This window comes from Nelumbo nucifera, chromosome 2, assembly GCF_055504915.1.
Source record: "Nelumbo nucifera cultivar China Antique chromosome 2, China Antique-T2T, whole genome shotgun sequence".
NCBI lineage: Eukaryota > Viridiplantae > Streptophyta > Magnoliopsida > Proteales > Nelumbonaceae > Nelumbo > Nelumbo nucifera.
This window is the reverse complement of record NC_142650.1, coordinates 54374293-54398360: the sequence shown is the minus strand read 5'-3', so window position 1 is coordinate 54398360 and position 24068 is coordinate 54374293. Positions and strand designations below refer to the sequence as shown.

Sequence of the window (24068 nt, the reverse complement as noted above, 5' to 3'; positions counted from 1 at the left end):
TGATTTGGTCAGCAATTTGCTGACCCTGGTGTTTGAACCGTCCAATGATTTTTGGCTGTTTTTTTTTTGTTAGAACGAGCCATCCATTTGGTTTGAACGGTTGGACCATTTGACTAGGAACTGAACCCCTGAACGGTTCGTTGTCCGGTTCGGTTTTAAAAACCTTGCTATTATCAGACCAAGTTAGATATACAAGCCATTATGGATGCAAGAACATGATTGTGAAAGAAGGACTTACCCTTTCACATCTTCCATATGAACCATATCATGATGATACTTCTAACCAATATGGAAGTGGTGTGAGTCTAACCAGATAGTTTGTCAATACAAAGCCATTAATTCCTAGAAAAAATCACAAAAGCTTCGGTGTTGCTCAACTTGAAGGCCCATGAAAGAACCAAACCAAATAGGAAGGACCATAGGGCACTGAAAGAAGATATTATCAGTAATTTCTTGATTAGCATGTCAAAGATAGAAAGCAAGGTTCAAAGTATCGGTTGATACGTACGTGTCGGGAGCTTCCCGATATGCCCCTACAAGGGTTGTATCAAGTACCATGATTTAGAGGGTAGCCAGGACTTAAACCAACCCCTCTGAACTGATTTTGAAAAAAATAAATAAAACATAAAAAAAGAACCGATATAGGCCAATACGCCCTATCAGCGTATCGGCTTGTGTTGATACTTTGAACCGTGGTGGTGGCATCCTTCCTTTGTCCTTACACTAGATTTGGCGGGACCAAGGTTCAAAGTATCGATACGTATTGCCCCTGTATTGACTGATACGTATCATGTCGGGAGCTTCCCGATACGCCCCTTCAAGGGTTGTATCGGGTCAGACCATGGCTCAAAGGGTAGCCGAGACTTAAACCAACCCCCTATGAACCAGTTTTGAAAAAATAAATATATAAAACATAAAAAAAGTACCAATACAGGTTGATACGCCCTACCGGCGTATCGGCCAGTGTCGATACTTTGGACCTTGATAGCAAGTAGAATCAAAGTGGGTAGTACTTAGCTAATTTCATCGACATTGGTAGTGCTCCCATCCAACACCACCCAAGAAACAGTTTGATATAGAGAAACAGAGGGAATTAAGGAGTTCATCTTTTAAAAACATTTCCTGCTTAGATTTGGAAAAATATAGGTTGTTGATCTAGCCTCCATCGAGTAGGTGTTTAAGAGTTTATACCCCGAATTATTTGTACTACAAGAAAAATAGTCTAAGGTGGCGGTTGGAATTGCATGATTGAACGGGTTGTTTCATTATCAAAGCAAGAGTGGATAAGATGAATGTTTCTAGCCAATGTTTTAAAAACTGACCCAAAACTGGAATTGCTTTGACCACCTGTTTTCGAGTTGGCAATTAGACCGTCCAGTCTAAATGGATTGACCCTAACATTCTAAAAAACTAAAAAATAATAAAAAAAAATGGCCCAAAATCATTGTTTGGATCGAATGGGTCAACGGTTCAATCACCCAGGTTAGCAGGTCATTGACCAATTCAATGGTTTTGGGCAAAATAACTGTTTGGGGTTAAAACAAAACCAATACCCTAACCAGTTCCTGGCTGAATGGTCCAACCATTTGAGTCAACAATAGTTTGAAAACCATATGGTTCCAACCAAGGTTCTAAATATCGATATGCTTGATGCGCCAGTAGGAGCGTATTGGGCGGTACCAGTACTATTTTTTTTACTTTTTTTTATTTTTTCTAAAACTGGTTCAAGGGGGTCATTTTAAGGCTCCTCCACCCCCTGAACCGGTCAGAACCCCGATACACCCTCTATAGGGGTGTATCAGGGTGCTTCCGATACGATACGTATTGGCCAATACGGGCCAATACATGTTGATACTTTGAACCTTAGTTCCAACTATGTTCATTTTGGTCAATTAGCAAGACAACATGGTTGCATTGGCGAGGCCAACTTTGTGGTTTCTCTAATTAAGAGCTTATAAGAGACTAAAGATTGTCGAAAATGTCACTTTGCTAACCATTTGACACCAACCAAGTACAACCTTTAATAATAACCTTTCCACAGGCCATAATGCTGGACCAAAGAGATGAAGTCCATATGCTTGCCCTTGTAGCGCCAAAAAGACAATGATCTATGATATTTCCGTTGAAGGACCATGGCCCATAAGACATCTATTTCCTTGGAATCTTAGGGGGTATTCTCTCTCTCTCTCTCTCTCTCTCTTGAGAGGGGGGAAAGTTGGTCAATAGATTTTGTGAATCCCATTGACCAAGAAACTTGTTTTTTTATTCATATTTATGTGGGGACCAAGGAAAATTTATATTTTTGGGTATCACTTGGTTGAGTGATATCCATCTCTCAAGTTTTTTTTTAGGGTGCAACATCTCCCAAGTGGGTAAATAACTTTCCCACGTAGGGAAAAGTTGTCAACACTTGGATGGGACAAAAATGCCCCTTTTAATAATGGATTTTTATGACTAAAATGGTCATTGTCTTATTTAACTGGGAAGTAAAAGAACATGGGTAAATGCATTTACCTGGGTAAGTAACTTACCGAAAAGCGAATGGGGCATTAATTTTTTTGAAGCACATTGGGTTCTTAATTGATAGATTATCAATGAAGTTATATGATATTTATGTATTTTGTTTTATTGATTGTAATATATTTCCTCACATATAACATTAAAATATGCTTTTTGTATGTAGTTATACCTTATTTGTGATTATTTCAACCGTAAATTTAGTGTTATTGATATATTTGTGAGATTTGTAGAAATTTCCCAAATGTATCTAAAACATATCCACATCTCTCTATTGCATCTATACGTATTCAATGTGTATCATTATATGTATCCCACCCAAGCTTATTTATACTATATATATAAAGCAAGGTTGTCCACATCACCTTTCCACTCCCCCCTCCCCCTTTTCTTGCTTCCTCCTTTTCTCTCTCTCTCTCTCTCTCTCTCTCTCTCCTTTCCCCCTTCCCAGTCCTCCCATGTTGCAATGGCCAATGTGGCATTCCTCTCTCCTTCACTATAGTCTCACTCCAACTCCCCTCCACTCTCTCTCTCTCTCTCTCTCTCTCTCTCTCTCTCACACACACACACACACACACACACACACACACACACACACATTCCCAATCACCTAAACCATCTCCCTTCCTAAAATTTCTCCTAAACTATCTCCCCCACTTAAAAGTTTCTCCTAAAAGACCTATCTCACATGCCCAATAAACCATCTAATTCTAACTCTATTTCCCTCCCTCCTATTTCTCTATCTCTCTATTTCTATTTCTATTTCTATCCTCTAACTTTTATATACATGCATTCAATTTTTCATCAATGTATTAAAATATTAATGTTTAACTTGAAACTTAAAAAATAAAATAATACAAGTAAAAATATCTAAAATAAAAGAAAAAAATAAATACTGCAATAAGACAAACAAAAATAAAAGTAAAGTAATCAAGTTTAATAATGAATTAAAAATCTTATTATAATATTTTAATATTTTAGTAACAACATGAGTCAAGAAGATGAATCTTATGGGTTGGATCATTATATAACCCAAAAAGAGATCGCCCCAATTTATTTAGTTACTGATTCAAATAGATCTTGATTGATCCAATTTGGTTTGCCAAATATGTTATATAAATTTTTAGAAAATATATCTCGAAAATAAATATTAGAAACACTATTAATTAACATGTTTTTGTTAAAATATTAATTCAATTGTTAATTAAATTTTTAATAAAATTTTTTTCTATTATATTTTAGAAAATTTCTATTAAAAAAAATTAAATTTTTTCTATAAATGGTCAAAATTTCACTACTAATTATCTAAATATATTTCCTATGAACATTAATTGTCTCATTTGTCTTATATCTTCAATGTGGTGGAGTTAATTTTTGAAGCATTGAATGGTAGATCAAATAGATCAAGTCCTTTCCCTAATTTTGTTAGTTTCCCAAGAGAAGAAGGCAAAAGAAGAAATGAACCAAGGGACATAAAAATTGCTATTCATCAAGAAGATGAAATTCATAGGTGGGGTTATTTGGAGACTTGAAAACTATCCAACCCGCTAGCTTCAATTACCAATTCATACCGAACTGGACAAATATGGTTTGATTAGTTCGATCCGGTTATGCAAATTTCAAAACAAAAAAAGCAAGGTTGGGTAATTTGAATACTTGAAAACCGTCCACCCACTAGCTTAAATTACTAGTTCATACTGAACTGGACCAATCTGGTTTGATTACTTTGACTTAGCTATGCAACTTTGAAAAATAGATCAAAGTTTTACTAAAAATTAACACAAAAAATCATAAAAAAAGAAAATAAGGGAAGATAACAGGAAAAATGATAAAATAATGGAGTTTTTTGAAAAAATAAAAAACAAAAAAAATGAAACTTGGTTTAGTTTTGCATGTAAATTAGGAGTGTTCACATAAAATGTCAAACCGGCCAAACCCAACCCGAGTTGGCTGGTTTTTCAAAACTACCGGTTGGTTTCAGTTTGTATGAGAAAATAAACCAACATGAAAACCAAAATCGAACCGAACCGATCCTATATATTTAAGTAATTATTAATTAGTCCCTACCCTATATATTAAATGTTGATATATTTTATGTGTTTTGTTTGAACTTTGAAAAAAATGGCTATTTATGATAAAAACTAAAAATATAAAACCAATACAAATATAATACAATGGTACAATATTTAATTCAGTTTTATATAAATTTTAAATATATATTGACAAAAAAATCAGTTTTGCATAAAAATTAATCGATTTAAATATATATTTTGATTTTGCATAAAAACTAAAATGAAATAAACTTAAATATAAATAGATATTTTAGTTTAAAATATATATAAAAACCGACCAAAACAGACCCAAAATGTTTGGGTCGGTTTTGCTTCAAGGTCGGTCAGTTTCGGTTTAGTCAATAAGTAAACCGATTAGGTCGGGTTGGTTGAAGAAAATGACTCAAATCGACCCAACCCGACCCGTGAACACCCCTAATTTAAATGTAAAACTATTTTATTTTGGATTTTACTTTATATTGTTTCAGATTTTATTTTACTTCATTTTTACTGCAATCAAACAAAACAAAGTAAATTTTGAAATAAAAATAAATCATCATTTGCACCACCATGGTTTTGCATCAATGCAAATAAATTTGCATTACAACCAAACACAACCTTAATACCGATCACTTTGAGTGCAAAACAGCAAAAATGTACATTTTTTATGTAAACTTTGCTCTCATTTGAGTACAAACATGCCTTCAAATATGTGAAAACCTCATTTCAATATGTAAATGCATTTTTACCAAAGACCAACAAAACTGAACAGAATGCATATATGCAATTAAATTGCATTTTAACTCTTCCCAAACGGAGCCTATGCAGTTGGGCTAGCGCTCCGAAAGTCCGAAGTCCGGAGTCCAGGTCTGTTACAAACCTTTTCAACCGGTTTTCGGTCAACTGTTCCACGTGGCAAGATATAAAAAGAGGCTTTTTGGTAATTAGCAACAAGAAGTAATTGACGCATCAACATGATCGAGTAGCGATGAAGGCTCGTTGCATCGCATTTACAGGTTGTCCGAATGTTTAATCATTTGAGGCAGTAAAATTACAAAAGCTCCCACGAAAATGAAGCCCGTTCATCGTTATCTGCATCTGTCCATTCGTCGAATTCCGAGGACAATACCGTCATTCAGTCCTCACACCGCACGTCAAACGCACACGCTTCTGAAGACAATCTCTCTCTCTCTCTCTCTCTGTTGATTAGTTTTTTTCCCAATTTCTGAAGAAAGAAAACAAGAGCAGAGCATAGCAGATCAGATGAGAGTTCTCCTTCGATTTCTTCACTGTTGAAGGGCAACTGAACAACCAGAAAAAAATTCATTTTCTCGATCGAGTGGTTTGAATTGATTTAGTTCGACTGGGAAGCTCGGAAAATGGGGGATTTTAATCTTGCTTTGGTAATTGTCGCGATAGTAGTCTGTGTTCTGGTTTTCATCTTCAATGTGTACCTTCTTGTCAACTACCAGCATCCCGACGATGTGAACCAGGCATATTTTCCCAAGTTCGTCGTTGTTCTTGGCCTCTCGGTTGCCGCAATCTCCATTTTGATGCTTCCAGCCGATGTTGCTAACCGTCAGGCCTGTCGGCACGCGATTTACAGTGGTGCTTGTAATCTTACCCTGCCCATGAAAGAGCTCTGGCTCATTGTCTACATCGTTGATGCCGTTCTCGTCTTCTTTGTTATCCCCTTCGCTATGTTTTACTACGAAGGCGACCAGGACAAGTCAGTCTCTCTAGGGTTTTTAGTTTTATAGGCATATTCATTAATTTTTGGTTCTTAAGGGAAATTGGGTTGTTGTTAGTGTTGATGTTCGTCTTCCTTGTGCCTGTGCAGGAGCGTAGCGAAACGGATAAAAAGCGCATTGCTGTGGGTCGTGACGACGGCCATTGTTTGTGGTCTAGTGCTTGGAATTTTATACGGTAAGTTTTAGATATAATGATGACTATAGAAGCATTCATTGCTGTTGTAGAAGTGGACTGAAATAAGTAAAACCGACCTTGAGCTGTTAATGTGAAGTTGGCATCCATGTCTCTAACATTAGAGACCTTCAGAACGGAGAACACTTTGCTGCTCCTTGTTGAACTGCAAAATCTGAAAAACAGAGAATAATGGGGACTCTTCTCTCTCTCAACCAATGGATGGCTACTGTGTATTTGTATGGGGTTCTATTGTAGAGCCCGAACTGCCTAGAGAGGGGCCTTCCTTCATGGTTAAGGAACTGTAAAACCAGAGGCTCTATCAACCTCTGTTTTACAAACCATTGGATATAAAACCATGTACTCCCTTTCTCACGGAGTCTTAGGTGGGCTTCTAGAATAGCTTGCCATTTCAGCAGTTGGTTCTAGACACTACTGGGTCCCAGTTGTTGATTCATATCAAGCTATAAGTTCTAACAATCTCCCACTTAACTGAGATGAATCTTTTTGTTTATTTTATATGACTATTAATGTATGATAAACCTAAGGGTATCTGTTCTATTCAGTTGAAATGACTATCCCAAATCATCAAAGTCACTTGAGCTCTATTAATTTGACTCAGGACCATAGATGGTTATAGAATTAGCAACTTCAACCAATATGAACAAACTGTATACAGTGCTTAGACAACCTAAGCATGGCCCATATATCTCTGTCTCATGTTATGTGTACACATTTAAATTGAGAGGAAGATTAAAGATATGTTTATCAGAATTGGTAATTTTATTGTGATCACGTGCAGTGGTAAAAATCATCACACTCAATACATATCCAATTTATCAAAACTGTCCATTAACCCTATGCGCGCTACATGCTCCGAAAGAGCTTAGGTGGGAGTCCCTTCGTTAATGGATCAGCTAGCATGAGTATAGTATTAATACGTTCTATTGACACAATCTGATCCTGAACCCTTTCCCTCACAACAAGGTACTTGATGTCAATGTGCTTCGACCCTGTTCTTGTCTTGTTATTTTTTGAGAAAAACACGGCAACAACATTATCACAATAAATCCTCATTGGTCTCTGAATTGAGTCCATTACTCGAAGACCTGAGATAAAATTACGCAACCATATGGCATGACTAATTGCTTCATAACAAGCTATGAATTCTACTTCCATAGTAGATGAAGTAGTTCTTGCAGTTTGTTTTGCATTTCTCCATGAAATAGGCCCTTTCGCCATCATGAAGATATAATCAGAAGTAGATGGATGAGTATCCTGACATCCAGCAAAGTCGGAATCAGTATATCCTATTACCTCCAAATATTCTGAGTGCTTATAAGTGGGCATATAATTCTTAGTTCCTTGTAAATAGCGCATGACTTTCTTGGCTGCCTTCCAATGGTCGATACCAGGATTCTTTTGGTATATTCCAAGCATACCAACAACAAATGCTATATCAGGACGGGTACACACATCTACGTACATAAGACTTTCCACGGCTGATGCATAGGGAATGTTGTTCATCTGCTCTTGCTTTAATTGGTTCTTAGGGCATTGAAGTAAACTAAATTTATCTCCTTTTACCACAGGGGCAGCAGTGCTAGCACAACTTTGCATGTTAAATCTTTTAAGCACCTTTTCTATATATGCTTTCTAGGTTAATCCCAGGATATTATGAGACCGATATCGGAAAATTTGAATGCCTAAAACATAAGAGGCTTCATCGAGATCCTTCATATCAAAATTGTTTGATAAAAATCTTTTGGTCTCGTGTAACATTGTAAGACTGTTACTAGTAATCAAGATATCATCAACATATAAGGTTAAGATGATGTATCTGCTCCCACTGACCTTCAGGTATATACATTGGTCAACAATATTTTCCTTAAATCCATAATTACACAAAATATTATGGAATTTTAGGTACCATTGCTGAGATGCCTGCTTTAGACCATAAATGGATTTCTTTAATTTGCAAACTAAACCTTTCTTGTAGTCTACTTCAAAACCTTTTGGTTGTTGCATGTAGACTTCTTCATGCAGATCTCCGTTTAGAAAGGTTGTCTTAACATCCATCTGATGCAGTTCTAGATCAAAGTGAGCAATCGTGCTATGACTATCCTAAATGAGTCATTCTTTGACACTGGAGAGGTCTCTGTATAGTCTATTTCTTATTTTTGAGTGTATCCTTTTGCAATGAGCTGAGCTTTATATCTTTCAATGTTCCCTTAGAGTCTTGTATGGTTTTAAAAACCCATTTACAGCCTATTGGCTTAACTCCTTCAGGTAGAATAACGAGATCCCAGACATCATTGTTTTTCATGGATTCAAGCTCATCCTTCATGGTTTCCAACCAATGAGCTGATTCCCTTGAGTTGTTGGCCTCAATAAATGATACATGATCATTTTCTAAATTCAACTCATGCTTACACTCATTTAAATAGACTTCATAGTCATTTGATTTGCCGATCTCCGAACTCTTTGAGATCTTCTAAGTTAGACTTGTTCTTCTGGCGTTGTATTTTCAGTAATTTCATTATTTTGGACACCTTGTGTATCAACCTCAAGAGTTTCAATTGGTATAGCTCTTTCCTGTATGACTGGTACAGGTATGATTACTGGATTTTCCTGAAAGGTGATCTGCCTAGATCCAGAGCTCTCACTAGAATTCCCAAATTCTAGAAATTCGGCTTGCCTGGATTCCACAATTATAGTATTTAAACTAGGGCAAAAGAATTTATAACCCTTAGATCTTTCAGGGTAACCAACAAAATAACCACTAACTGTCTTGGGATCCAATTTACCTGGTTGCGGGTTATGTACTTTTACCTTAGCTGGACAACCCCAAATACGTAAATACCCTAATTTGGGTTTCCTACCAGTCCATAATTCATATGGGGTATTAGGGATTGCTTTAGTAGGAACTCTGTTGAGAATGTGTACAACTGTCTTTAAGGCTTCTCCCCATAAATTATCAGGTAGACTTGAATTACTCAGCATACTTCGTACCATGTCCATGAGAGTACGGTTTTGTCACTTTACTACACCATTCTGCTCAGGTGTACCTGGCATGGTGTAGTTTGCAACGATCCTATGTTCTTGTAAAAATAAGGCAAAAGCACTTGGATTTTGACCTGTTTCGGTGTATTTACCATAATATTCACCTCCTCTATTAGACCGTATACTTTTGATCTTCTTATTGAGTTGATTTTCAACTTCTGTCTTGAAGATCTTGAAAACATCAAGTGCTTCTGATTTCTCATGAATCAGATACACGTAATTGTATCTAGAGAAATCATCTATAAAGGTAATGATGTATCTGTGTCCTCCCATAGTAGGAGTAGGGAATGATCCACAAATATCCGTATGTATTGTTTCCAGTAACTCTACACATCTTGTGGCTCCCCTTTTAGTGGTTTTGGTGAATTTTCCCTTTATGCAATCCACACGTATGTCGAAGTCAGAATAATCCAGCGAACTAAAGATTCCATCTTTTGTGAGATATTCCATTCTTTCTTTAGAAATGTGGCCTAATCTTTTATGCCACAGAATGGATGAATTCTCATTCACTCGATTTCTTTTATTCCCGACCATATAGTTCTCATGCAAGCTATATGGGCCATGAGCAAAGATAGGGTGCAAATTAATCTTGTAAAGATTTCTGCATAACACACAATTCCCAACTTTAATGGAATTATGGAGTAGAGTAAAACTTTTATTCTTAAATTTAAATTCAAAGCCATAGGAATCAAGTTTAGGAACTGAAATAAGATTTCTCTTAAATGTAGGTACATATAGTGTATCTACTAAGTCTAGATGAAAGCCGGTATCCAAAATGAGACAATATGTCCCTACGGCTTCAACATCTATCTCTATTCCATTTCCAACGGCTATGGTGCGTTCTCCCTTATGCAGTTGTCGGTTTGTTAGAAAGCCCTGCAGAGAAACCGTGACATGAGTTGTAGCGCCCGTATACATCCACCAAGTATTAGAAGGTGCGCTAACCAAATAGGATTCAGAAAACATAAAGGCATAATTCTTACCTTTCTTGTTGAGCCGTGCCGCATATTTGGGACATTCTTTCTTTACGTGTCCCTTCTTTTTACAGAAGAAGCAACGGGCTTTATGATCCCCATTTTTCGCAATTACCTTCTCTTTTCTCTTTCTCTTTCTCTGAGTTTTTTTCCTGAAATGTCTCTATGTGGTCCAATGGTTAGGTGAGCACTTTCAGGCATTTCACTCTTAAGCCTTTCTTCTTCTTGAACACATGGCAATTAGCTCGCTCATTTTCCATTTCTCTTTTTGCGTATTATAGTTGATCTTAAATGGATCAAATTGTGCAGGAAGAGAAGTCATAATGAAGTGCACAGGAAACCTTTGGATATTTCCATATCCATTCCTTTTAGCTGGTTTGCCATGTCACTCATTTTCATAATGTGCTCACGTACTCCACTGCGACCATCATATTTCATGGTGATCATTTTGATCATGAGGGTATTTGTTAATGTTTTTGTGGAGCCAACAAAGTGTTCTTCTACTACCTTTAAATAATCCATTGCGCTTTCCTTTTCAGGAATTGCACCACGGATTGCAGTAGAAATGGTGCTCCTTATGATCATGAGACTCATGCGATTAGAACGTTTTCACTTTTCATAAAGTGCCTTTTGCTCACCAGTACTGGCACCAGTGATTTCAGTGGGTTTGTCTGTTCTAATTGCAAGATCCAAATCCATGCACTTAGAACAATCATAATCTGGTCTTTCCACTTGTTAAAGTTTGTACCAGTTAATATTTCAATGCCTGATAGATAACCATTAACCATTGCTGGATTAACAACTGCAAGTTTCATACAAAATGTCATGCTACATAAAATACACACACATATCAATAATCTAACTTAAAAATGGGGTAACCATTAGTTAGATCTCATCAAGACCATTGCATAATCCTGATAAGGTCTTGACCCAAGTTCGATGTAGGATATCATTCCTCCATTGGCCTGAACGATAATTCTACAAATGATCTCGATGGTCTAGACTAAGTAAGTGATTCTGTTGGTTGGGTAAGTTCATCACCGTTGGGTTACAAGTTTCCCCAAGCAGAACCCCTTATTTAGTCTTTCCATCCCACTCTAACTATTCAAGGTAGCGTTCTTTCGTTGGGCCGATCTGCTACCCATTGTAGTTAAGTGCAAATATGTGACTTATTTATAGAGGAGAACCTCACAGTCATGTCCAAATAAAGACAATATATATACATATATAGGTTCATTTTGAATGAAATTTTGAACAAAATTACACAATAGGGTACTCTATGATCCTTCCAAATTTCAGCTCAATCCGAGGTTGGAAACCCCCTCAACTGGCCTCAAGAAGTCATCAATATGATAGTGAACCGGAAGATCAGTCACTGAACCAGTCCAATATCTCCTTATCCAAAGGGTGTTTTTGTGTGAAATTTCATACATAATAGGGTCATAGGGTCTAGTGGGGGCCCACAAAATTTCAGCTAAATCGGAGTTCAAAAACCCCTTGAACTGGCCACATAGCTGTGGTGTTGTCATAATCTGTTGGGTTGAGCCGAACCGGACCTGATCCAGACCGAACCGGTTCTGACAACTCTGATCCAACCCACGCGAAATCGAACTGGTTCAAGCTAAAACTCAAACCAAACCGGATTGGACCAATTGGAATGGGTCAAACTGGAATCATGCACCATAAGTTTACCGGGTCGGGCCAGGCATTGAATTGACTTGACAAATTCCATTTTACACCGTAGACAACAATTGTAGGGACTTGACAAATTCCATTTTACACTGGGTCGGGTCCTGTCAATTCCTGTCTTTACAGGAACTGTATTCATTGTTCACTATATTTCCATTGTTTCGTCTCCCTTAATAAGTAATATTTCACTCTTAGCTAGCTGCTCCTTACCAAGTAGATCTCTTTTGGTGGAATAGATTTGGCTCAGGGAACTGATCAAAGTATATGGATTCTAGGAGATTTGCTTGTTTTTAGGTTCAGAAGATGTCTTCGTGCAATATGTGGTTTCATTTCATCTTTTCATCAAATTAATTCTGCAATAGGTTCCATCTTGGATCCAATTTTATTGAAATTCTGGGTTGTGTTTATGTGAAGGGGTCATGTATTGCTGAGGTCTATTATTTGTGGAAAATTGCAATTTTATTGTGTTGCAAGAAGATGTAATTCTCTCGGTGGGAGAATTACACTAATTAAGGCCACGCTTGCTAACTTACCCATCTTTTTCTTATCGGTGTTTAAAATCCCAGTGAATGTTGCTAACAGATTAGAGAAGCTTATGAGAGATTTCCTGTGGGAGCCAGGAGAGGAGAAGAGGGATCATAGAGTTAGCTGGGAGATAGTATGTAGGAGTAAGTCTTGTGGTGGCGTGGGGCTTGGGAGAATCAGGAGAAGGAATATGACTCTATTGGGGAAGTGGTTGTGGAGGTTCCCTATGGAGAAGGAGAAACTATGGGCTAGAATAGTGGCAAGTATACATGGGCTGGAGCACAATGGATGGGACGCTAGAATCAGAGCTAGGACCACAAGCAATTCTCATTGGAAAGTCATTCATGACCTGCTACTAATTTTCTCCCCTAATATCAGGTATGACTTGAATTCCGGTAACTCCATAAAATTTTGGGAACAAACCTGGGTGGGGAGCGCCCCTTTAAAGGATCAATTTCCTTCTTTGTATGCTCTTTCCGATTTGAAAAATGAGCCGATCTCGTCTTTCATCACCCCGTCCTCTTCCACTTCTGGGATTGGGTGGAACTTGGGTCTAAGAAGGGATTTGAGGGACTCAAACCTCGACAGTATTTCGAGCCTTATTGCACTTCTTGATAACGTTGTCTTAGACCCCACTAGGGCGGATTCTAGAATTTGGACACCTACCCCCAATGGCATATTCTCTTGTGCTTCGTTCTTCAAAGTCTTAAGTCAGTCCACCAGTCCTACCTTCCCCCCTTTCCCTGTTGGTGAGGTTTGGTGCAGAGCAATACCTCCTAGGGTTGGTAGTTTTTGTTGGGAAGCCTATCTGGAAAGAATTAACACTGGTGATCTACTCCAAAAGAAGAGACCCAATACTTGCTTATCACCTCAGTGGTGTGTTCTATGTAAAGCGGATGGGGAGACTGGTTTTCACCTACTGGTGTCTTGCCACTTTGCGAGGTCAATTTGGGATTGGGCTTCCTCCTTATTTGGATGCAGTTGGAATCCCCCATCAGACTTGCAGGGCCTTTTCTCCCCTAACTTTTTCAGGTGGCGGATAAAAAGGGGAAGGATAATGTGGAGAGGACTAAGGGCTGCAGTATGTTGGATATTGTGGGAAGAAAGAAACTCTAGGATATTCTCAGAAACCCAAAGAGGAGCAACAGATCTGAGGGCTATCATACATATTAGGGCGGTACAGTGGCTGAAATATTTGAAACTATTCACAGATTACACTGTGGATGACATGTTGAGGAAGTGGGGTGAAATTGCAAATTGCACACAGACCAAGTCAGTAATGAATGCGGCTTGGACTCCCCCACCTAGTGGATTCTTGAAATTAAACTTTGATGGATGCAGTAGGGGAAATCCAGGGCAATCGGGGATTGGAGGTGTTTTTAGGGACGAAAATGGGGTCATCTCTGCAATGTTCTCAGGCCCAATTGGAGTGGGTGATTCCCTTAGAGCTGAGATCTTTGCAGTTATGGAAGGAGTCTGGAAAGCTAAGGAGTTGAACATCAAGAAACTCATAATTGAAGGGGATTCAGAGGTGGTGATAGGGTGGCTGACTAAAGATCAAAATGGTTTATGGAAGTACAACAATGAGAGGAGGAAATTCATGTGGCTGGTGCGGGAGATGGAAGTTAAGACATGTTGGGTTAAAAGATTGGCTAATTCCCTAGTTGACGGTTTAGCTAAACAAGGGGCAGAAAGGGATTCACTGTTTTGGATAAGCTGTAACTTTAGTGTCTTCTTTTCTCTCTTTCTTCTTTTTTTCCTTTTATGAGGCTCTTTGTGGCTCTTGGAAGATAAGTGTGTTTGTCTTCCTCCTGTAAATTTTCTACTGATGATTTAATGAAAGTGTTATTGATCAAAAAAAAAAAAAGATGTTTGTTTGGATTTTGAGAATGAGTCAGCAATTGTTGACAGTTTCACTCTGCATACTTGTAAGGATACTGATATAGGGGCTTATCTAAAAAAAATGGGATACTGATATAGAGATCCAAGAAAGTCTTAGTTGCTAGGAGTTATCAAACTTGACCACTTTCTGAAAGCACTAATAAAAATGTAGAAGGATATTTAGGAAATTAACGAAAAGGTTGCTGAGGAGGACGTTCCACTGAGTGAAACTCATCAATTAAATAGAAAGAACAATTTTGAAGAACATTGTGGGTTCAGAAGGTCATGTTGCCATGTTGGTAAATATGATCTATTCTTTTTGGGAGGGGAAGATTTATGCAGAAAAAGGATAGACAAAGAGAAGTGGAAGATTTTCAAAATGCTGTTGGAGGAGATTTCAAGGTAGCTTGTTTATGCAGAGATACAAGAGCAAGTAGGGGTCATGGGATGGCTTATGTAGGGAGCTAGAGATACAAGAAATTAGAGAGAGTGAGATGAGACTTGGGAAAGGGTCATAAGGCATGCTTTCTTGAAACATTGCACTCAGTACTGCAAGTAAACTTATAGAATTTGCTTTATAGCATTAACACTTTAAGATATGTAAAATTGTATGGGTTGACAAATCATACTACATAGATCTTTATATATTAAAAGTTACATTTACATTATTTTAAGATACAAGTATTAAGAAATGAACTAATATTAAAAAATAATACTTAGAATTACACTTAGTTTAAAAAATTAGACATAAAAGAATGTTACAAGCATATAAATGGGATATGTTGCGTAAAACCTAGAAATATAGATTCGAATGGCACCCTAAAACGAAAGAAAACAGAGATAAAGAGAAGTAAGACAGAGAGAACACACAGATTTACATTTATAGCCTACATCCACGGGCGAAGGAGCAGAAACCCACTATGAAATCAGCAATGGAGAAGAATAAATATCTGTGCACTCACAACCTCACTCATAGAAAACCCTAAACCCCAAATACACCAAAAGTCGCTCGACTTCTCTCACAAACCAAAGACTACTAGACCAGTATACAAGAGAAAGAACCCCAAAATACACTACTCTTTGTATTCAGGCCTGACCCATAAGTTGAATATGGATCGGGTCTCTACTACACTTCCACCACAAACCACTATGAAATTTTGCCTTCGGGTTTTTTTTTTTCTCAACTTAATTCGGAGCTGGTTCATGAAGCAGGTCACAACAAAGAATACAAGGCACAATCATAACAGGATACCTATGATAAAATTAAATAAATAAATGGAATACCTGTACCTATATTGGGATCTTAGGAAATGAAGAATTGTATCCCTGTTTCCCATATCTGTTTCCATGTCCTTAGTCTGGTATCATGATATCTTGTCGTGAAAATTTCAGAGGTTTAGAAATGCTACTAATCAATTTAAACTCCATGATAGTTCTTGATTTCCATCATTTAAACTTGATAACTGATCATTTCTTTAACTTCAATTGCTTAGCAAAAAGGAAGTTCGAATCTCTCTACATTTAACTGTAATCAAAGGGACAATTAATTTTATTTTATTTTATTTTTTTGATTTGCAACGAGATGGGTAAAGGGACATATTATTCTATATGTTACCTTTTGCTCTTCCTTATGTATTTGTCAAGTTCTTTGCCTCTTGATTAATCCTGCTCTGGCTCAAAGTGGAAAGGAATAATGGTTCTATGATAAGCTTCTAATTGTAGTATAGGTTGTTCAATTGCTTGGGCTTTATTTTATTAGCACATTATACCTGATTTATTTTCTACAATGGGTATGGCACTAAACCAAATGGAATGGCAAAGCAGGGTTCATGTAGCTGTTCCCATATGGTTGAGACAAGGCTTAAATAATGATGATGGTGATTTATTTTCTACTAGTCAGAGTCCTTATTTCACACTTTTTTGTAATTCTTTATTTTTAATGGATTTAGGTCTGATTGGAAAGGTGGACTTCACTGTTAGGCACCTCTCTTCATCTGCAACAAATTTTCCAAATACTTGGGATTTTTCAAGTAGTCAGCCATGCATTGGAAGTGGCTTTCACCAGGTTCTACTCTATTGTACTCATCTATCATCTGGTTGTATCCATTTTTATATTTGGTTTCACCTTTTGGATATTGTGAGAAACTTTATGCTGCCATTTTCTCCTACTGTTGGTAATGTGTAAGTCAGAACTCTCCATCTCAATTTAGTGATTCTCAACATTAGTATTATAAACACCGAGGGAAAGGAAGAAATGGAAAACTGAACTCAGTAGTTTTAAATCCTCATTTTGGCATCATGTTTTGTTATTTATTTACTTATTTATCCATTTGGGGGTGGAGGCTGGAGGTTGACATGGTTACCATTCATGTTAAACATTTCTGACTTTTCCTGTATTCTTTGTTTTTTACCAGTGCTCTGCATACTCAGCAAGTGCTTCATCAGAGAAAACTTGGACTATGCGCACAACCTTTCCAGAATATGTAGTTGCTCTTGCCACCATTGTTGGATCAGTGCTTTTCTCTGTATGTCACACTTGCCAACCTTCAAACTTTACCCATCTGATTATTCTTGTGTTGATATGTAGGGGTGTCAATGGACCAAGTTTGGGTTGGACTTCGTCCAAATCAAAATCAATTTGGATGGGACGGACAAACCATAAGACATATTGAATTGGACCAGTCCGGACTTAATGGTTCAAAGTATTTATTGGATTGGATTGGACCTGGTCTATTTGTAATGGATAATGGATTTATATTGGACTGGGTCGGATTAAATCAATGTCCGATCCATTGACATAAGATAAGAGTACGGGTGTCAATGGACCAGGTTTGGGTTGGACCCAATCTAAATTAAAACCAATTTGAACAGTTTGGATGGTCCAAAGTATCCATCAGATTGGATTGAATCCATCTATAATGGACTCATACTGGACCGGATCAGATTGGACCAATATTAATGTGTTGCAAATCTAAGTGGGCTATATACAGCTCTCTTTATAGATGCTTATAAGCATCATAGATGATCATGTAAATATGTAAATAAAATAGGGTTAGTGTGAGAGGATCGTTTGTACCATTTTATCATATTCAATATTGGAAATTAATATTTTATTTGTCATTCTTCTGGGACTAGTATGCTCTAAGTTGTATGAAAATTTGCCTTTCTCCTATTGAAAGAATCTCCATAACCAAATAGTATCTTCACATTATTCCATACAGATATTTGGTGGTGTTGGTATTGCGTGCCTACCTCTGGGGCTTATTTTTTCATTCATTTGGCGTCCAAAGGCTGTTATTACTCGCTCAGAATATATCAAGGTGCTTTTTCCCTTACATTCCATTTAGTTTTTATGCATTTATGGATGATGATCTTATTGTGGATGTTGGTACTAATTTCCTGCAGGAGGCAACTGAGCTGGGGAAAAAAGCAAGAGAATTGAAGAAGGCTGCTGATGCACTTCATCAGGAAGAGAGAAGTGGTTCTAAGGGGAGAAAATGGCGTAAAAATGTTAAGACTGTTGAGAAGGTAAATCTTTACTTGATAATAACTTAGGGGCTGTTTGGAAAATCTTTTTTGGAAGATCTTCTGGAAGATTTGACAGTCAAAAGACGTAGTGAGCTTTTGCATCAAGATCTTGACAGCCTGAAGACTGTTTGGTTAAGGCGTGTCTTTCCGCGCGAAGACGAGTTGAAAAAAACCAAAAAGCTCCATTTGGAGCTTCTCGAAAATAGCCCAAAATGGGCTTTGTGCGTCTTTTCGGCGCAATGTCTTTTGGCGGCTAGATCTCTGAACCAAACGGAAAAAGGCCACAACACGATCTGCCGGGCTTCTAAATAGCCGACAGACCACGTGGAAAGATGCGCCAAACGGGGCCTTAACATATGAGCATTGTTGAAGGCACGATTTACCATCTAAGCTGTTGTACATTTTTTACCTGTTTGACTTGCATTGCTTATTAATCCCAGTTGAGATTATATCTAACTGCTTAGATGTTCATTTTGCCTTTGTTGCTCCTGCATTTTGCAATCATATACTCAATGAATTTTCTCATTTAATTTGGAATTAATCTAATTGTATTAGTTTCTCTTGTTCCAAACCTGTTTCTGTGGATTGGTGAGTCAAATATTGGTTTTATTATTCCAAGTATGGTAAACTGTAGCTTATTCCATGGCTCCATGCTGTCTTAATTTTACAGGAGTTGCTTCTTTTGGAAGATGATGTCAAGGTTTTGGAAGAGATGTATCCACATGGAGAGCAGGTGATGGCCTTATTTTGTTTTTCATTTACGTATATCACATATTCTTTCATATAAATTAATGGAAACGTCTCATTTTACATTGAAAAAAAAAAGGTTTTTATATGCTTGAACTGATACATGTACAAGAATACTTATATTCATGGTTTTTTTGGTATTCTTTGTGCATCTCACTTATTTGTATGAATTATCCAGGCTGAGACTACTTGGGCTTTAACTGTTCTTGGGTACTTGGCAAAACTTGTATTGGGAATTCTAGGGTGAGTTCCCCCCCCCCCTTCTCTCTCTCTCTCTCACTAAAATACCCCTAATTTTGAATTTGGTCCCTTTCTATTTGTGAGGGCAGAAATGTAATTTGAACTACTACTTTTCACCTCATTCAATTCTTTCTCATTAAGTCTTATGTTTAAGGTATTAACTTCCATTCCCACTCATTAAATCTTATATTTAAGGTATTTTCCTTACCAATAAATTCTGCTAATTAGATCTATATCCAATACTTTTAACAATATAAAATCTTTGTTGTGTGTGTGTTTTTTTATTTTTCAATTGGCCTAAAAGCAAAACCACTCTTCCATCTAGATGGTGGGTAAGCAATTCAACCATCTAGGTCAAATGGGTTAACCCATGATGTCAAAGTTAAATAATAAGGTTTTTTAAAATAGAAACAAATACAAAAAATTACAAAAAAAATGTAGAAAATTTGGATGTCTCTAATATTTTATTTTAATCATATCAAAGAAAAATAAGTGTGACAAATAATAATTGTTTTATTGATGATGGGAATGAAATACAAAATTTAAAAACGAATAAAAAATGAAATTGTTTTCTTGTTTGGACATTGGTGGTGGGTCAACAATTCAACCTTTTGGATCAAATGTGTCCACCCTTGATGTCACAATTAAATAATAAAAATTAAAAAAAAAGATAAAAAATACAAAGTTTTATCTAAAACATTTGGAGTGGTGTATGCGTACATACATATTGAAATGGTGTATGCTATAGTTCATTCTTTTATTTTATTGTAGATGTTACCGATTTATAAGTAGGACGAAGCAACACATAGCTTCCAATGGTTAATTTATGTATTATTGTGGCAAAATGACTCACAATTTCAGTATAACCTTAGTCTATACGCAATTTCTGCTTTCCAGGTTAATTGTTTCAGTTGCTTGGGTGGCACACATTGTGATATATCTATTGATTGATCCTCCTCTTTCTTCTTTCCTGAATGAAATTTTCATCAAACTGGACGATATCTGGGGTATGTAATGAGTAAATCTTGGGTGTATCTTCTTTTTCCTGCCTCTTTCTTGGATATTCATAATCTGACTTGTAGTTTGGGCTTCATAAACAGGCCTTTTGGGTACGGCAGCATTTGCCTTCTTCTGTTTCTATCTTCTTCTTGCGGTGATTGCAGGGGAAATGATGCTTGGTTTAAGATTAGTTTTCATAACCATTCACCCCATGAAGTAATTAACCCTGCCTAATTAACTTGTTCAGATTTGCTTTGGCATTTACAGGCTAATGTCCATTCTTTTTTTTTAACCCCTTTTTTCCAATTTTAATTCAATTGATTTGGGTTCAGGTGGGGAGCAACCCTCATGAACTCGTTTCTTTTCAATGTGGGACTCATTCTCCTTTGCTCCATCAGGTTTGCTTGCTCGACTCTATACAGTCTTTTATCTACAAATTGAAATGGGAAAAGTTGATGGATCCTTCAATATTTGATTCTTGACTTTTTCTGCAAAAATACATTTGCAATCTAAATGAAAGAACTGATTTCTTGATTTTCACTTGTAGATCTAGAATCATTTCAATTAAGTAATTTGAAGTTGTTCGTGGGATTGTGAAGAAGAGAAACGTGAGAGAAGAAAGAAAAAAACTTGGGGGGGGGGGGAAGTAGTGGGCAAGCAGCCTCCTTTATTTATCAATAACAATGATCAAAGGAAGGCATACTTCCCTAGAAATGGCCTTTTATCTAATGAAGTGCTTGTCCACTTCAATATACTTTGTTGTTTATCAGTAACAATGATCAAAAGAAGCTTTATTAATGATAGTTAAAAACTCTTCTGTTTTTTCTGTTTTTTTTTTGTTTTTTTCCTTTTTTTTAGCAGTAACCGATAAATTCATTTATTAAGAAGGAGATAAGCAAATATGTACAATACAAAGCATCACTTGGCAAAGAGAGTTATCCTTCTTACCATTACTACATAGATCCCTTTACATTTTGTTTGCTATTCCCTGAAACAAATCACTTCTGTTAACCCCTAGCTTGGGCTAAACCACCAGCCATCTATTTGCTAACCTAGGAATCCAAGAGAAAGCATCTCTATTCTGCAACCAGAGATTATATTTCCCTCATGGCATATCTGAATCACCATGCACCTATATCCCCATTCTTCAACCATTCTCTTCCCACTATCGAGTCTCCCTAAGGATTATGAATTTAGGCATGCTAAGCCCCTGTGAAATAGTGATCATTTTTGTTTTGGTGGAATCCCCTATTCCTGAAGGTCCACAGTATACAGCCACTGTAGTTCTAGTTGAGTTTCTGAGTACACTGGGTGGGCCTGGGTTGCCAAAGCTGCAACTATCAACATTCATCTTTAACCAATGATCTTTGTTCTATCATGCTGAACTGGATTATGCACTATTAATAGCAAGAAAATTTTGGCTGTGCATTTTTGACAACCTTGGCTATCAATAGGGCTCTCCCTGCTTGACACATTAGTTGACCCATGCTGGATTTGGCACCGTCATACCGGGTCTTTGTGAACTAACATGTCATACATGGATTTGCTCCACTGACAGCCTATGCTATTGAACTTGGACAACCAAAATTTTAACTCCCAACTCATCAAGAATAGAATGCAGCCTCAACCTCTAACATCAAAGATGCCTCATGATTGACTAGGATAGGCATGCCATAGCAATGCTCTACTAACGCCTAATGGGCTTAGACATGGTGTTGCTAATCAAACAGGCAACATATCCGAAAGATATCTTGTTTGCTTCACAACCATTCACAATCATCCTCTTGGATGCCAAATCTTGAAAAGCACAAGGGGCAAGAAAGAAAGTCAGAGAACTATTTAAATTATTGGTGGGACTACTTAGAATAAAGACTAGTGTTTGGAACATAGGAATGGAAGATAAAGTATCAAACAACTTGACACTTCATTCCCCAGAAATAGAAGAGATGCGTCTGCTTATATCATTTGTGCTATAAACACCTTATCCCTACCTAAACATAAATGAGACAAATGAAACATGGAAGAAGCACTGTTCGTATGATTAGACACACCAGTTTGCAATCCAGGGAAAACATGGATTATCTAAAATCGATATGTGATTGGTAGTGGCATGAGTACTAGTATGTGCAAATGTTATAGAACTAGAACCAGTACTAGAAGATGTAGCAGGTTGCAATAGTAGGTAAAGGACCCTCAACACCACTCTTCAACTGGCTCTTGCATTGATTGTATCTTTTTACCTCTTTGGCAGCAGAATCCCAAAATATGCATATTCTTATATATTATATATAATTTTATGATATGGTACATATACTATATATTTTTATGTATAATATAACTATACATGCGAATCATAAAAATATATAACTATACATGAGAAAATGACAAAACTAGCATTGGTTAACCACATTGAACAAATAACAACACCTCTTTCAACATTTTTGAAGGTTGCAAGTGCTAGAGATAAATGTTGTTTTCAATTTCAATGAACCCCTCAATCCAGATATCTATCGACACAATCAACCAAGAACTGCTCAGATTTTGTCAGTAACATTCAAATATCAGATCAGTTGTATTAGAGCCCATTGTTGTCATATATTTGAAACTACCAAATTGTCTTTCACCAAGTAATTGCTATTATTTAAGCTGCTTTTTTTATTGGGTTAATTGAATCTATTGTACGAGAAATGCTGGGTAAATTAATAATATTTGATGTTTATTAGCAATGGTTTTTGGTCTTTTTCTGCTGCAGTGTGATTCAATTCTGCGCAACGGCGTTTGGTTACTATGCTCAGGCAACTGCTGCTCAGGAAATATTTGGACACACATTGCAATCTCTTCGTGGAATTAAATATCTTTATAAGTAAGTTACATTTTACAGCTAATCTATGTGCTTTCTGAATTTTTCTTCAAATTTATACCGGTTAGATTGGTAATATTGATGTTCTCTTTGCAGATATAATGTGTTTCAAATTGCATTTATTGCTTTGGCTTGTATAACATTTCTTTACTATGTGGCCTTTGTAAGTTACACTACTCAGATGTTCTCTTAAATAGATTTATTGTTGGATTTTCTGTACAGCAAAAATCTAGACTACTTACATCTTTGAAATTTTCAGGGATGGAAAAAGAGAAAACCAAGTGGCAGGTTTCATCTTTCCACTTGAAACAATGGTGCCTCCTGGAAGAGAATAGGGCTTCAGGACCTCAGAATTCTCAGAGCTTTATTTCATTTCGCAGTGATATTCATATTTGGGTGTTCACGGCCTGATTTTATTTCCATATGTTGATGTCAAGTGAAGTAGGCCATCTCACCCAAGTGTAAATTGGTTGCTACAATTCAAGTAGTGGTGGCGAGTGCTGTTACTGCTTCCACTCTCCTTGTACCACTTTTCTCTCTTATTTTTCTTCACCCTTCTATGTAATCTTTCATGGTTGATTTATTGTGCAAGTTGACAAGGTGCTTGCGATGGCGATAACTTATAGGGGGATGTGGGACTTGGGTTTGGAGAATCACAGCTACTGTAACGTAGATCTATCTGTCAGGAACTAGATTTCTTTTTTGTATGTGCGGCTGATCAGTATGTTCATGTATATGTACAAATGAGAATGACTTTGTACTGCAATTCTTTTTAAGGTTTTGACCAAGGTTTAAAGAGTTTGGGAAGATGCATATCGGGATATTGGGATTTAAGAATTGATTGGGTATAGGTGTAACGAATAGGAGGATACACACGAACGACAGTAAACTAGGGAAACTCAAAAACACCTCAACACCGAGACTGATTACCAGAAGGAAACGCATAAATCTGAACTCTGAAAGATGCACCATGTACCTTAGTTAGAACCTGCATATATGCCAAGTTGCCAACATTCCTGACATACCATTTGTCAATGATCTTGCAGCCTACATCACAGATTCTTCTGTGCT

The 24068-nt window shown here is 36.9% G+C and overlaps 1 protein-coding gene across 1 annotated transcript; it reads left to right on the top strand.

Annotated features, from left to right (window-relative positions):
• The first annotated feature begins 5741 nt into the window (after positions 1 to 5741).
• On the top strand, positions 5742 to 23793 carry LOC104601268 (LIMR family protein At5g01460). The gene is made up of 14 exons (XM_010264555.3): positions 5742 to 6297; positions 6409 to 6494; positions 16573 to 16688; positions 17038 to 17148; positions 17845 to 17943; positions 18029 to 18151; positions 18822 to 18884; positions 19077 to 19141; positions 20036 to 20145; positions 20239 to 20353; positions 20470 to 20535; positions 22890 to 23000; positions 23094 to 23160; positions 23257 to 23793. Exons 1-14 carry the CDS (start codon positions 5948 to 5950, stop codon positions 23302 to 23304), a joined length of 1530 nt encoding a protein of 509 aa, XP_010262857.1. The 5' UTR covers positions 5742 to 5947; the 3' UTR covers positions 23305 to 23793.
• Positions 23794 to 24068: the final 275 nt, after the last annotated feature.

Coding starts and splice junctions, on each gene's coding strand:
- LOC104601268 (XM_010264555.3), top strand. CDS start 5,948: ATGGGGGATTTTAATCTTGCTTTGGTAATTGTCGCGATAGTAGTCTGT. Junction 17,944..18,028: donor CTCGCTCAGAATATATCAAG/GTGCTTTTTCCC, acceptor AATTTCCTGCAG/GAGGCAACTGAGCTGGGGAA. Junction 23,001..23,093: donor GGAATTAAATATCTTTATAA/GTAAGTTACATT, acceptor TTCTCTTTGCAG/ATATAATGTGTTTCAAATTG.